Genomic DNA, 14,978 nt, shown 5'->3' on the forward strand with positions numbered 1-14,978 from the left:
GAGTTTTAATCCAACTTTTTCACTCTCCTCTTTCAGTTTCATCAAGAGGCTCTTCAGTTCCTCTTAGCTTTCTGCCATAAGGGTGGTGTCATCTGCATCTCTGAGGTTACTGATAGTTCTCCGAGTTAAGCAGAGACAGGCACAAATGAGGAAGCCGCGCTCCCGACCACCCCGCACACGACCCACTCAGAAGATTCGTGGCACGGTAAGGAGTCCTCCGCGCACCTCAGAGAGCGCGATGCCGAGGTCTCGCGGGACCTCAGCATTCCGGAGAGCTCAGGTCTGCAGACTTCTCGCGGGAGCTCAGCGCCGGTGCGGAAGGGTTGGGCTGCCTCGCGGCCCCGCCCTCTCCTTTCCCGTCCGCGGGCCAGGTTCGCGCAGGCGCGCGCGGTGGCGGCGGCAGCGGCGGCGGCGGCTCGTTTGCGCGTCGCGGTGGCGGCGGCGGCATGGGGCTGAGCCGAGTGCGGGCGGTCTTCTTCGACCTGGACAACACGCTCATCGACACGGCCGGCGCGAGTCGGAAGGGCATGTTGGAGGTAACGTCCCGGCTCCCGCTTCCGTCAGGCGAGCCCCGCGCCCCGCGCGCTTGCCCCTCGGGCCCCTGGTACTGCCCCGTCGGCCCCCTGCGCGTCGGGGTCCCTCACCCCGGAGGCGCCGTGTGCCGGCCGCCCCGCACAGAGGACGAGGGGCGTCTGCGAGCTGACGGCGCTCCCGGAGCGCGGGCTCCCGGAAGGGTGTCGCTTAACTGCCACGAGGGCAGGGTTGCAGCCGCGCCGAGCGGCTGCCGCGCGCGGGGCGCCTGGCTTCCTGCCGGGTCCGGTTTGGAGCTGCCGGGACGCGCGCGCACCCAGCTTTCCCGGCCTGGCCGTGGGAGTGTGGGCCCCGGGCGCGATGAGCGCTGGACCTTGGAGCCTGAGCACTTCACTCAGTTGTCCCCGCGGTGGGTGTGACCGTCAGCAGGTTTACTTTCACGAGGTCTTGCTCAGAAGTGGCGCCCTCCGCTTCCCGTACCTACTGATGCTCTTTCAGCTCTTTCCCGTGCCCTTCAAGACCCGAAGCCACCCTTGCTCGCGTTCTTCTTCATTCAGCTTTAAGGGGAAAAAGGAAGGATTACTATATCTGAAAAGCCCATTTTCGGAACCTGATCCTTCCAACCCTTCGTGCCCCGCCCACTTCATGCTTTGTTAGTTAAGTTGTGTCTCCCTGGATCTTCAGCTTCTTCGTCCTCTTTCTTGGTGCATTCCACTTCTGGTGCGTTTTCGGATCTGTCCAATACTCTTGTTTGTTTGTTTATTTTCTTTAAAGATGTCTTTATTTAGCATTCTCTTATTCTCCGTAAGAGTATAATCAGTCTTTAATCACATGTAGCCAGCTCGGCCCCACAGTTTGCTCTGAGATCTGGGGCAGATAATTCAACGCAGAGCCTGAGTTTCTCATCTGTGTTACAGTACAACACTAGGGCCAACTTCAAAAGACTACTTTTGGGAATTAATTGAGTTATTGTGTATAACAGTTTAGCAGAGTGATTCTCCAAAATACGCATAGGAAAAATGTTAATAATTTTTTATACGATTTTTGCAAAAAAGAAAGCAAAGATAGGTCAATTTTTTAAGTAAAAAAAAAAGCAATCATTAGGCACCTCCTGAATTGATAGAATTCTGGACATTTTGAGTCTATTTTAATGACTTTTTACTGATGCATTACACAGTATTGACTGACCTTTCCATCTTCACGCCTTTGATCTTGACCTCAGGGGCACCATCCCCTGATATATTGCCTCCAATATCTCCCTGCAGACTGTACATATTTACCTGTGTGTTCTTGGCAGGCGAAGTCCAATGTGTTGTAATTAAATCCTTGTTTTAGTCCAATTCTTGCTATAGACCAAGCGTGTAGGCTTTAAAAATCAGGCAGTTGAGGGAATTCCCTGGCGACCTAGTGGTTAGGACTCTGCCCTTTCAGCCAAGGGTGGGGGCTCAATCCCTGGGTGTGGAACTAGGATCCCACAAGCCATGTGTCTTGTCCAAAAAATAAATATAAATAAATAAATACATAAAATGAGACAGTTGAGTTCGAATCACAGTTTTCTCCATACCTAGCTGAAAGCACCCAAACAAGTTATTTAACCCCTCAGATCTTTCAATAGTGATATTTTGAGTAGTGATATTAGTTCTCAGAAACCCTATTTGCTTAGGTTTAATGCAATGTATGAGAAGTACATAGAGTCCAGTGTTCCAGAATTGTACCACTGTCCACTCTGTCTCTAAGTCTGTGTCTTCCTGCATATCCCCGATGCCCTTGTCTTAGTTAAAGCTGGACTTGTTGCTCGTCTAGACTGTTGTTGTGGTCTTGATTCCAGGCTTACTGTGTCCGCTTCATCCTCCACATTCCTACCACAGCGAAAATTTTAAAACAAAAGTCAGATTGTATTTCTCCTTGGTCTTTACACCCTCCCTTATACCAGCTCTGTATTTTGTTAATATGTCTTTTAATGTTCTTGTCAAAGGATACTACAGTTAATTTTTGCAACTCAGATGCCCACAACTAAATAGTGAGTTGCTTTTTTGAGGCGGGGGTGGGGGGGGGGGGGCGGCTCACTGTGAGGCATGTAAGATCTTAGTTCCCTGACCAGGAATTGGACATTTGCCCCTTGCATTGGAAACTCACTTTCTTAACCACTGGACTGCCAGGGAAGTTCCAGTAGTGAACTTGTAAAGAGGAGACAAACTGTCATATTCATTTTGTTTGACACATGGTAAATGTTGAATGAATGTTGAATGGATGGATAAAAGTTCAGTTTTCCAGACTGTTTCTCTTTCTGTTTCCTTTGTAAACATCCTATGAAATGCTATTAACTATACAAGGATTAACTATACAGGATCTAGGATCACTTTATCCCATAAGAATACGACAGCCACAGATGTTGGCCTAGTTAAAAGTAACATACCAGCTTTCTGAGTCACTGAATGACTTATGAAAGGAAGAAGGGGGAAAAGTCCAGCCATTGCCTTGAGCTTGAGGAGAAGGAGTCATGTACTGACTGTGTGTTTGTGTAATCACTCAGTTCTGTCTGGCTCTTTGTGACCCCATGAACTGTAGTCCACCAGGCTCCTCTGTCCATGGGATTCTCCAGGCAAGAACACCGAAGTGGGTTGCCATTCCCTCCTCCAGGGGATCTTCCTGACCCAGGAATGGAACCTTGGTCTCCTGCATTACGGGTGAATTCTTTATCGCCTGAGCCACCAGCGAAGCTCATACTGACTAAATATCAGCTCTAATATTTTTTTCTTTTTCTAACCTCTTTAAAAAAATTTTTATACAGGTTTTAAAGGTTACTTTCCATTTACAGTTATTACAAAATATTGGCTATCAGCTTTATTACTGTTTTTTTTAGTCATCTGGGAAAACTACTTTTTTCCACCCACTTCAGGCCTGTATTTTAGTGTCCCTACTCAAGCAGAAATCCCATGGACAGAGGAACCTGGAGAGCTTTACAGTCCATGGGGTTGCCAAAGAGTCAGACACGACTTAGTGACTAAATAACAACTCAAGTGGAAGCCTCCAGAAAATTGGGGTTTCTCAGAGAACAAAGCAAAAAATGTTCCTGCCTTTTTTAGTTTACTTTCCAATAGGGATGACAGTGAACATATTAAATGTGCTTTTACTTACAAATGTGTTAGAAAAAGTGGAGGGGAGAAAGAATTGCAGTCTCAAAATAGGTTGGTGAGGTTAGGCCACATGGAGTACATGATATTTGAACAAAGTCTTGAACTAAAAACAACAGGAAAGCTGGTTGACTTGGTTAGTCTGTATGCAGTCATCATGTTTTGTGAGCATGTATTTTTAAATTAGTTTTATTTAGAATTTAACCACTTCATATCTTAATCATATGTGTTATACAGCTCCCACACTAGCCCTCAAAAAAGTCTTTTTAAATCATAGCTAAACATTAGTACTCCCTGGAGAAGGGAATGGCAACCCACTCCAGTATTCTTGCCTAGAGAATCCCATGGACAGAGGAGCCTGGCAGGCTACAGTCTGTAGGGTTGCAAAGAGTCGGACACGACTGAAGCGACTCAGCACACACATTAGTACTGATGGTGTTAACTTTAATTCTGGGTCTGGAAAGCAGGAGGTAGTGTGCAGCGTTTCCTTTCTATATGTGTTGGGATATAACCTTCAATAGAGTCTTGAAGGAGACGGAGTTTGAGTTTATGTTGCATTCCGTCTCTCCCTTCATCATGCCTGTTGATGTCTAGCGGCCTCATTCTCCTCAGAACCCTTCTCAGGCCTGCCCAAGATGTCCTTACACAAGATTGCAGGCCCTTACACAAGATGTCGTCATACCTCTACATTAGAGATCTTTTTTCTCTATCTCATTCTACTTAAAACTTCCCTTTTCTCAGTGCAGATGTTTGGTGAGTTTGCACCAATAATGTGGACTAATTCACTTTAGATGTTATTTCTGTTTGAACTAATAATAATATGTAAATGACTGATAAACTTTTTTCCCCAAAGATGTTAATACTGTTTAAATACCACTGGTTATTCGAAATGAATATGTAATTAGTCTTTGTGGCAAAGTTAAACCAGGGAATGTAATGGGAAGCAGTTTTGAAACTTGGGTTCCATATGCCATGCCTCTGCAAGAATCTCCCTTTAAGGTGAGCTAATTGGCTTTTTCACATCCCAGGAATGTATTTAATGAATTGCCAATTACCGTTTACAGGAAACTGGATCTTTATTGGTAGCTCTAACCCAATGAACAATGAGCCGGTTCCTGTTGAATCAGGAGTACTGTGGAGTCCTCGAGGCCTGTGTCCTTTTACTGTGTAGCGGTAGCATTGCTGAAACTGTATAGTGACCTTCATAGCCCTGGAGTAAGTTACTTGACATTGCTAGAAAAGATGGTGATTGAAAAGGCTTGATTGGTTCATTGAAATTTAACTTTATAAAGCAAAACATTTCAGTATTTTGCCCTGAGCTAAAGTTCTTAGGGTGGGTATATTTTCATTGGACTAATAAGGCTTTTCTTAGCTATTACAGGAAGAAGGTGTCTACAGCTGTTTCGCCTTTTCAGCAGGTGAACTGAGTGTCTGGCGTGAATAGCAGATCATTTATTCCCCATAGAGTTTAGGGAGCACTTGTTTGACTGCTTCGCTTCAACAACAGGAAGATTTTAGCCCCAGCTGTGTGTATTACACTCATCCTCAAAGGTCCAGAAGTGCCTCGGCTGATTGACTTTTCCCAGATGTCCCCAGTACAGAGACTTCAAGTAATTGACTTATTTACACTCCCAAGTGCAAGTAACTCACTTGGCAAGTGACCTTAGGAAGCACTGCAGGGGATGGTGGAGTCGGATAGGAAAGGGGAAGAATCTAATACAAACCCTGCTGAGGAGCAGGTAACAGTGTGCATGGCTTGGGACTGTAGGAGACACATGCAGACATATTTCACTCTCCCTCCGAAGGGGCAAGAAAGCTGCGATATTTACCCACCAATTTCTGCTTTTTGCTGGTTGAGACCTACTCGGGCCATCCTCTGGCTCCAGCCTGTATGCACGGGTGCCCATGTGGAGAGATACAGCTCTTAGGCCGAGAAGCCCAGGTCCTTGGAGGAGGAGGCCACTCACCTGTGGGAGTGAGGTGTGTCTGGGGAATTTGGTAGCACCCGCTCCAGCCTCCCCCGGCACCCTCCCCCTGGGTTTCCACTGTGGCTGAACTCAGCTTCCGGCCCTTCCCAGTTCACTGTGTCTTTGTGCTGTTCCTTCTTTCTAGAATGATCTCCTCCCATCCCCACCTTTGGGCTTGGGAATGCCTTGGTTTAAATGTTCCTTTCTCTGCCCTCTTTACCCAACAACCCTGGGGTTGCTTCTTACCGTTTATTTCCAGTTTTCCATGTGACTCTCAGGGCACTCAACCCAGCAATTGTGATGATTATTGTCCTCATCAAATAATGTCATGAGAACATGGGGACCAGTCTCCAGCGCTGAATACATAGCGTGAAGGTACACATGTGGCCTGTGCAGGTAGGCAAGTATGGGCTTCAGTCTCAGCTGGGGCAAGTTCTTTTTTTTTTTTTTCCCAGCTGGGGCAAGTTCTTTATTGGTTCTAAACTTCCTTTCCCTCATCTCAAGAAGGAAGCTCCCTTGGGGAGTTGTAGAAGAGAATAGAAATAATATATGTGAGCTTTGAGCATAGTACTTGCCATATCACAGTCTTAGAAAATGTTAGCAAACAGGCACCATGGTAAGAACCTCATATAATGAAAAGCCAAGGTAAAGAGCTGTGGGATCCTAAGAGGGATTATGATCAGGGATTCAGAACCAGTGTGACAAAGAGGGAGACTCAGAACTTCTTCAGGTTTTTTATCTGGAAAAGTAGGTTAGGAAGAACCACTGTCATTAGACTGCCGAAATCACAGAACATGCTTGATTCCATGGGAACTACACATACATGTTTTTAAAAGTACAGAATTGGGTCCCCTTTAATGTGGTTGAAAAGGAAATGGCAACCCACTCCAGTGTTCTTGCCTGGAGAATCCCAGGGATGGGGTCGCACAGAGTCGGACACGACTGAAGTGACTTAGCCTCAATAGCAGCAGTAATGTGGTGGTTAACCTAGGCCTTCAAAAGATAAAATGGATATAGAGGAGAGGTTAGGTGAACTAGCCTTATATTTGGGAAGAGTCTAAATATTGGTTGTTAGAAATTTTATGTATTTTACTAAATATAAGCACAGTTTTATTTTCATGTTTTCATGAGCAGAATAAAAGGTGACAGACTTAAACTGACAAATGAGGGATTTTTATAGCTATATGTAAAGAATCTCCTTAGAAGAAATCAGGGTGGGTGGGTGGGTGTGTGTGTGTGTGTGTGTGTGTGAATGAATTGTCTGGAAATGTTGAGAAATCTTCACTCAGGTGTTTTTTTTTGTTTGTGTTTTGAACTTTTAATTATTTTTGACTGTGTTGGGTCTTCGTTGCTGCGAGCGGGCTTTCACTAGTTGCAGTGAGTGGGGGCTACTCTCTAGGTGTGACGCATGGGCTTCTCACCACAGAGCACAGGCTCTAGAGCACATGGGCTTCAGGAGCTGTGGTGTACGTGGGCGTTGTTGTCCCACGGCATATGGGATCTTAGTTCCTGGACAAGGGATTGAACCCATGTCCCCTGCATTGACAGGCAGATTCTTAACCACTGGACCACCAGGGAAGTCCATTGTGCTCTAATACTAAGACCAATTCCCACCAGAAATGATGTGGCAGTAGAGCATCCCTAAGTCAGGAGTGGAGTTAGAATCTGTCTTTGCTCTTGGTTTATAGGCTCACAGCTTCTGAGGACGTGGGTATTGAAGACATGAAGTGTGTTGATGGAGTTATTTTCCTTTATTTAGGTGATAAAGCTCTTACAATCAAAATACCATTACAAAGAAGAGGCTGAAATCATCTGCAACAAAGTTCAAGTTAAACTCAGCAAGGAATGTTTTCATCCTTCTAATACATGCATTACTGACCTCAGGACTTCACACTGGGAAGAAGCAATCCAGGAAACCAAAGGCGGTGCAGCCAATAGGAAATTAGCTGAAGAATGTTATTTCCTGTGGAAATCGACACGTTTACAGCACATGACGCTGGCTGAAGAGGTCAAAGCCATGCTCACTGAACTTCGAAAGGAGGTCCGCCTTCTCTTATTGACAAATGGAGAACGACAGACCCAGAGGGAGAAGATTGAGGCTTGTGCCTGTCAGTCCTATTTTGACGCTATTGTTGTGGGTGGAGAGCAGAAAGAGGAGAAACCGGCACCTTCCATATTTTATTACTCCTGTGACCTCCTCGGGGTACAGCCTGGGGACTGTGTGATGGTTGGTGACACGCTGGAAACTGATATTCAAGGAGGCCTCAATGCAGGGCTGAAGGCAACAGTCTGGATAAATAAAAATGGGGTGGTGCCCCTGAAGTCATCCCCCACACCACATTATATCGTTTCTTCTGTGCTAGAGTTACCTGCCCTCTTACATAGCATAGACTGCAAAGTCAGTGTGTCCGCTTAAAGCACAGAAAACGGTATGCTTATGAATTTTAGGGTCAAATTACAGGGTTCCAGCTAAGAAAAGATAAGGCATTCTCTATACTGTGACCCAGTTATAAGGATAATTACAGTTGTCGTGTAATGGCCAACCAACCATTGACTGGTATTTATATCTGAAAATCCAGAGTACAGTAATACAAGTTACTTTTGGTAGTGTCATCCAGGAAACTTTGAAGAAGTATATTTGTTAATCTGTGGCTTGAAATTTAAAAAAAAAAAAAAAATTATTAATCTGTTAGCATCTTGGATCTCTGAAGATACCAAGGAGGATTTGTTCATGTATGCACAAATACAGATTTTATGTTTTGGCTAAAAATAGATTAAAAAAAAAAAAGCTATTCTGAAACATATATAATAGAGATTTATTAGAGCAGTTGGATCTGGTGGATAGGAAGTAAGTACCAAGTCACATGCCAATCAAAGGATTTCATAGTGAAATTATTTTCATATTTTTCTGTTTTAAAAACATGCACCATATTTTTGCCTACTTTGAATGTATACTTCTCTTATGAATCTAATTTTTCTGCCTTACCTTTTTGTGGGGAGAGGGGATAGTTTTCCTATGGTGTGTATATGACCAATAAATTCTTCCAGTAAAAAAGCTGTTAAACTCAGCATTCAGTGCTCTTTTTCCGTTACATTTGCCCGTTTTTCCAGAGTGAGTGTAGGTTCCTGTTAGTCTTTACCTCTTAGGGAAGAACCTGCACTGTCTTTTCGCAGGAATGCAGTGGGGTTGAGGGGCCGGTCGGTCTGGCTCTGCAGGAGTGCGGTTCTCCTTCTGTGAACACATCGCAGGGGGTCGCCTTGGCGCGTCCTGGCCATGCTGTGCCTCACCTGTTGTCTCCTGACAGGATAGTTTCACCATGTGATGAAAACTGACAGAAGATTAGGTTGTACTCCTAACCATTTCTAGGGTGCTGTTTTAATGCTTGACTGATTCTTTTTGGTGTTATCATCTGCCTTAAATCTCCTGTTTTTCAAATTTTGGAAACTGTCATTGTTTCACAAATTTCTATATCCACTTCAGGGTTTGCTTTGAGCTTACTAGTTAAAAGTCCAAAGTGAGGCATCCTGCAACTTGAAAAACTTCTCAAGACCAGGAGGCTGGAAAGTCTCATGATTTCACCAACCGTACCTAGAATAAAAGGGTTAATTAAGGAAAAAAGAAATACTGATCTGGGTTGTTTTTTGGTGGGGTACTTTTTTTTTTTTTTAACTTTTGTATAGGAAACTACTAATGTAAACTGTTCAGTTATTCGGGTATATATAGCAATGGCTCCTTCAGGTACTCTACCAAGAACAGGGTTCTCTGCCGTTGTGCGAGTGTCTGTTGTGCATCCCACTCTTAATGTTTTAAAATGCGATTGTGCCCTTGACTGTGAAGAGCATGGTTGTCGCTCTGAAACTGAACGCCTGTGAACAGGGAATGTTTGTGTGTAACTCTTCTAGGTGTGGTGCCCATGTGACCTTAGTTGCAGTGTAGATGTTTTAAATTGTTAAGTTGAAGGATGTTGATAGGAAAATGGTTGTGTGTGTGATTTCTCAGGGGGGCGAGTGTGGTGCTGAGGGTTTCTCCTTTGAGTTTGCCCATGAGAGTCCAGGCACTTGCGTTCATTATGCTCCCTGAGAAGGCTCATTGCTCCCAGTTTCTGGGGTCTCTAGCAGATCTCAACAGGTGGACACCTTGGTTGCTAAGTGAGCAGTTCTTCAACAAAAGTGATCTGGTGGGGAATGGCATAATTGTGTTTCTTGTAATGTATTACATTCCATTTGCACCCATCCTTAGGGAAGAACTTTGGCTTTTTGCATTCTGAATGGAACGTTACAGAAGACATTAAGAAATCTTGGAATAGACATTATTTTATTAATAATTTTTGGGGGGTTTGTTTTAAAATAATTCTCTATTGTTTTTCATAGTTTCCCACATCCCTAGAAAGCCACAAATCCTCAGTTGTCCTGAGGCTCACCCAAACATTGTCGTTATGGAGGAATGCCTCGTAGACGCGAGTGGACCGTGCACGTGGGACACTGACACAAGGATGGACGTTTTCTGGTTCCATTCACACACCCGCCCACTGATACACGAACATTCTAGATATGGTAGTGCCCAGGACCCAGTGAGTGTGACATTGTAGGAAAGACAGTTGTTCAGTTGCAGAGGTGCTTGATTTAGCACTGTCAGATTTCTTTGCAGCCCACAATAGGAAACATTTTCTGTCACACTCCATTAAACACATGTATGGTGAACACTGACTCAATGTGTGTGTATTAGACATAGTTTTACCTGTTTAACAAAGCTACTTCCTTGCTATGCATGATGCTCAGGATTTTTTCATTCCATCCTTTTTTTAATGGTGGAATGTATTTTTTTCATTTTGGAACAAGTCAAAGAAAGAATGCGTGCATAGCAAAACGTCCATCTCATCTCTTCCAGCTACCCGCCTCCCTAAAAAGGCCTCTTCAGTCAGCACTTTCCTGTGTCTCTGCGTATATAGGTAGGTATGAGTGTACAGAATTCCTCTGATTCAGTCAGCTTTTTATTCCTGCTTTTTTGATTTTAGAAAGCAATGATCTTGCTAAGATACCGATGTAAAAGGTCATGAAGCTTCTGAAAGTTGTTCCTGTTGGGAGCATCCGTCTTTGAGCTCAGCCATCCACTGCCAATAAAGGAGATGGTCCTGCTGACTGGCATGCTGTCCGCTTTGAGGTCGGGACAGCCGTGAAGCCCTTCCTCTGCTCCGCCTGCCCACCCTCTTCTGGGGCGTACCCCATCTCAGCGACCCCCTTCACCTCTTGCATTAGATGTCTTGTGCCCTGTGTCATCCTCTTCTTGATTGTTCCCCCTTCAGTGGCATGCATCCTTGAGCAATTTCCCTATAAAGATGAGATCAAACCTCGAGTGTCTGAAAATGCCTTTATTCTCTTCTCCCAGCATTGATAGTTGAACAGCATGTAGTCAGAGGTCACTCAGAATTTCAAAGGCATTGCTCTGTGGCCTAGCGGCCACTTTGTGACACTTTTCTTTTTCTCTTCAAGCTGTTAGAACTTTGTTTTTTCCCCCCAGTGGTCCATGAAGATGTCCCTTGCTGTGTTTTCATCCTCTTGAACCTTTTCAGACAAAGCCTTACGATCTCCAGTCCTAGAGAAATGTCCTTACTTGGTTGATAAGCGCTCTGCTCCTCTGTTTCCCACTCTGTGAACCTCCCACTCCTCAGGTGTTGGACCTCCTCTCCTGACCTTCCACTTTGTTGTCTTTTTTTCTCCCAGTTTTCCATCTCTTATTTTGTTCTACTTTTTGAAAGATTTCTTCAGCTTTACCTTTCAATCTTACTGATTTTTTTTCCTGCCTGCCATTATGTATTTTAATTTCCAAGTTTTTTTCAGTTTTAAGAAAATATTCTTAATAGCATTTATTTTTGGCTTGAGTGGAATATCACCGCTAAAATAATTTTTTTTTTTTTTTACGTTTTTGAAGAATCCACTGTGTCTTCCATGTTGCTGTCTTCTGTTTATTTGGGTCTGTTTGTGCACATTAGAGGCTTTCCTTAAATGCCCAGTGAACCTCGTGTATCACAAGTAAGAGAAAAGGGATGAAAGTGCTTGATTGGAAGCTCTGCATGAATGGATGGGGCTTGTATACTCAGGTTCCTTTTCTGTAGGATTCTTGGTAGGCAGTTACCTGAAAAACGCCTGGGGTCAATGTTTTAAGGTCTTTGCTCTTGGTCTGGCTTCCTGGAGAAGAATCTCTGACTCCGGGCTGAGAGCTGAGTGGGAAGGCATGTGGTGAGGGACACACGTGCGGTCACTAATCTCTGGTTGTACCTGAGCCCGGTTGTATGTGGTGCCCCTGGTCTGGAGACCCTCTGTTTTTATTCCAGAGAAGCATCATGACTTCTGTTGAATGAGGACCAGGTTGGAGGGGGCAAGGATCCAGGGATGCATCTTTACCACTTTTTTTTTTTTTCTTGAGGGGGGTGAGGCTGTGCTGCGTGGCTTATGGGCTCTTAGTTCCCCGACACAGGGCTCGGACCCCGCAGTGAGCGTGCCAAGGCCTGACCGCTGGACTCCCAGGGGATTCCCTTCATTGGTATTTGGAACACCTCTCCCACCATCCTTAGTGCAGCTCCTCTTTTCCTGGAGCACTGAGGTATCTGGTGGTTTCAGTGCCTGAATGTTTGAAGGGGCAGCTGTGCACCTCCTGGTTTCTCAGCATTTCCCATTGCTGGGCTAGTCTCCGCTTTCTTGCATCTACTAAATCCTTTGCCACTTGTCCCCATGCTTTTTGGTTTCCACAATTTTGCCATCAGTGCCTGTTTTCCCAGTTGGTGTGTGTGCATGTGTGTGTTTAAATTCCTTTATGATAGTTTCCATTGGGTTTGATGTAGAAGCAGTATTAGACGCGTACTCCCTTCTTTCGCCTTTATTGTGGAAGCCTATCCAGTCTATGTTCAGTGTAGGTCAAGCTCCACAAAACTAGTCCTGTGCCCACAGTTTGAGAAAAGCTGCTCATTTGAGCTGGAGATTTACAGCATGCCTGAAACTTAAAAAAAATTATATATGCAGCTTATTTCTTAAGATCTCTCCCCCAACTTCCTCATTCTCTGTATTCTTGTATACATTTCTTCTTTGACTTTGATTGTGATGGCAGGGCTTGTTATGATCCTGTGTTCCTGAATTTTCAACGTTGATTATACATAAGATATTTATTTTGATAGGCAACTATGTTCCTAAAAGGGCTTCCCTGGTGGCTCAGAGGTTAAAGTGTCTGCCTGCAATGAGGGAGACCTGGGTTTGATCCCTGGGTCGGGAAGATACCCTGGAGAAGGAAATGGCAACCTACTCCAGTATTCTTGCCTGGAAAATCCCATAGACAGAGGAGCCTGGTGGGCTACAGTCCACGGGATCAGACACAACTGAGTGACTTCACTTCACTATGTTCCTATGATCACTTCTAAGACTTAAACTCAGATTTCTTCATAATAAAACCCTTCTGAATATAATCCATTCAATTTATACTTTTACAGTGACGTTTAACAGTTAACAGGGATTCCCTGGTGGTCCAGTGGTTAGAACTCAGTGCTCTCGCTGCCGGGGCCCAGGTTCGATCCCTGGTCAGGGCACTAAGATTCTACAAGCTGCATGGTGTGGCCAAAAAGAAAGGTACAGAAGAGTCATGTGACCTTGGTAGGTCAAAACTGTCCTTTTTAAACCACTCTTTACATATATGACATTGACAATACAGTTATTTCCATGGATTTCCTGGCAGATGTCATGATTTTTTTTTCCTGGGCATCAGGCTGATCAATGGATAAGATCCTCAACCCAAGCTTTTAATAATTTCAAAGTTAAATTTTGTGGTGGTTTATTTGTTGGTTTAATATCACCTATATAATACTTACTGAGTTCCTAATAGTTAGAGATAATCTTTTTGTGCATCTCCCAAGCTTGAAATGTGTGCTTGAAAACATAATAAAGTAAATAAAATAATAATTGACAAAATACACTTTAAAAATCACACATACGGTTCTTCACTGAGTGTCCAGCAGATGTCGTTGAAATAAGATTTACAGTGCTCCTCTGAAAACAGCACTGTTTATTAGATTTAACTCCTTGGAATGCGCAAATTTTGTGGATCAGTCAGCTGACTCCTCCTTGTAGGAATGATAAACACGGAGCCAAAGCAGATCAGTCAGTACCCTGGGTACACACCGCAGTGGGTGAGACAGTCTGGATGGCACAGTGTGAGAGCCTGGCCCCAGCCAGTCCCCCTGCCCAGCCCAGCAAATACCTCCCCAGTCAAGTGTTGGACAGTATGGCAGATCAAAGAAAATGCAGGGACTGTGTTTGAAGCACCAGGTAGTCAGAAAAACAAAAGAATTTGAGGAAACATGCATGTAACCAGCACGCTGAGCACGGATGACTCTGGAATGTAATCAAAATGAAACTTTCCTGTCACCTATTGTTTTTTTTTGTTTGTTTGTTTGTTTTTTAACTTCTACTCAGATGCGAAACTTTCTCCCTGCCAGTGCATGGAGACTAGTGCTCAGATGAGCAGAAGGTCGAGCCTACCAAGATGAGTCCACACTGCCATCTTTGGTCAAGAACAGGACCCCAGCACCCTGCCTGTCCCCTCAAGGCCTGAGATTCCTGGAGTCTCCCAGTGGAGATGAAGCCAGGCTGGCTCGTGTGCTTGCAGCCAGGGGCGGGGCAGGGGACGGTGTGTGGACAGGGAGGAGGTCGCGTGGCTGGAGCCTGTGCCGTCGTGAGTTGGCTCCACGGCCTGCAAGCCCGACAGATTCCACACATGACTACCTTGTGGGCTTGCCTGGGCCTCTTGAGGCCCCCACTGGCTCCTGCTGCTGCCGGGCCCCTTCTCCGGCGGGCTGCCCCCCCCCCCCCCACCCAAGTCCTGGTTCTCTGCCAGACCTCTTCACCACCAGCCTTGACGAGTGAGACCCTTCTCTCCCAGGCAGACCTGGATGAGAAGGACTCCACATTGGTCCACATCAGCCTCTTTCCCGTGTCCTTATCCCACCATTGATAGTGGAGTTACACCCCCACCCACCTCCCCACTCTGTTCTGACTGCTGCCCCAGGACCCTGGAACTTGCATGCTTTCTCCAGCAAATGTATGTCACCCTCTCTGAATTTCCTCATTGGACCCGACTCTGTAAGTTTGAGGTCAAGGAGATAGTTCTACCGTTCTCCAGGGGACTGGGACTCCCAGGCTGCAATAACTGCACAAAGAAACCCCATCAAGTCCCTTCCACCTCCACCTCTACTTTGTCAACTTTTATGCTGTGAAAAGGGGGAGGAACCTCAAAAATCAGGAAACTGGTTCTTGACTAATTACCTTGAAAACTCTTGAGGGAGTCTCACACTCACTTTTGATG

General features: G+C 45.1%; 2 protein-coding genes across 2 annotated transcripts in view; both read left to right on the plus strand.

Moving 5' to 3' along the window:
- The first annotated feature begins 405 nt into the window (after positions 1-405).
- Positions 406-8,696, plus strand: LOC122682173 (N-acetylneuraminic acid phosphatase). The gene is made up of 2 exons (XM_043885016.1): positions 406-536; positions 7,392-8,696. Exons 1-2 carry the CDS (start codon positions 447-449, stop codon positions 8,046-8,048), a joined length of 747 nt encoding a protein of 248 aa, XP_043740951.1. The 5' UTR covers positions 406-446; the 3' UTR covers positions 8,049-8,696.
- Positions 407-14,978, plus strand: part of LOC122682154 (ninein-like protein) — a 705,741-nt gene continuing 691,169 nt past the window's right edge. The window contains exon 1 of the mRNA XM_043884949.1: positions 407-536. The gene's annotated coding sequence lies outside the window, so the exon portion shown is untranslated. The remainder of the gene's footprint in view (positions 537-14,978) is intronic.

Source organism: Cervus elaphus, chromosome 23 (assembly GCF_910594005.1).
Source record: "Cervus elaphus chromosome 23, mCerEla1.1, whole genome shotgun sequence".
NCBI classification, from domain to species: domain Eukaryota; kingdom Metazoa; phylum Chordata; class Mammalia; order Artiodactyla; family Cervidae; genus Cervus; species Cervus elaphus.

Bases quoted from the DNA above. Each gene is read 5' to 3' on its own strand.
- LOC122682173 (XM_043885016.1), top strand. From the start codon at position 447: ATGGGGCTGAGCCGAGTGCGGGCGGTCTTCTTCGACCTGGACAACACG. The intron at 537-7,391 runs GTAACGTCCCGG...TCCTTTATTTAG, and splicing joins GTCGGAAGGGCATGTTGGAG to GTGATAAAGCTCTTACAATC.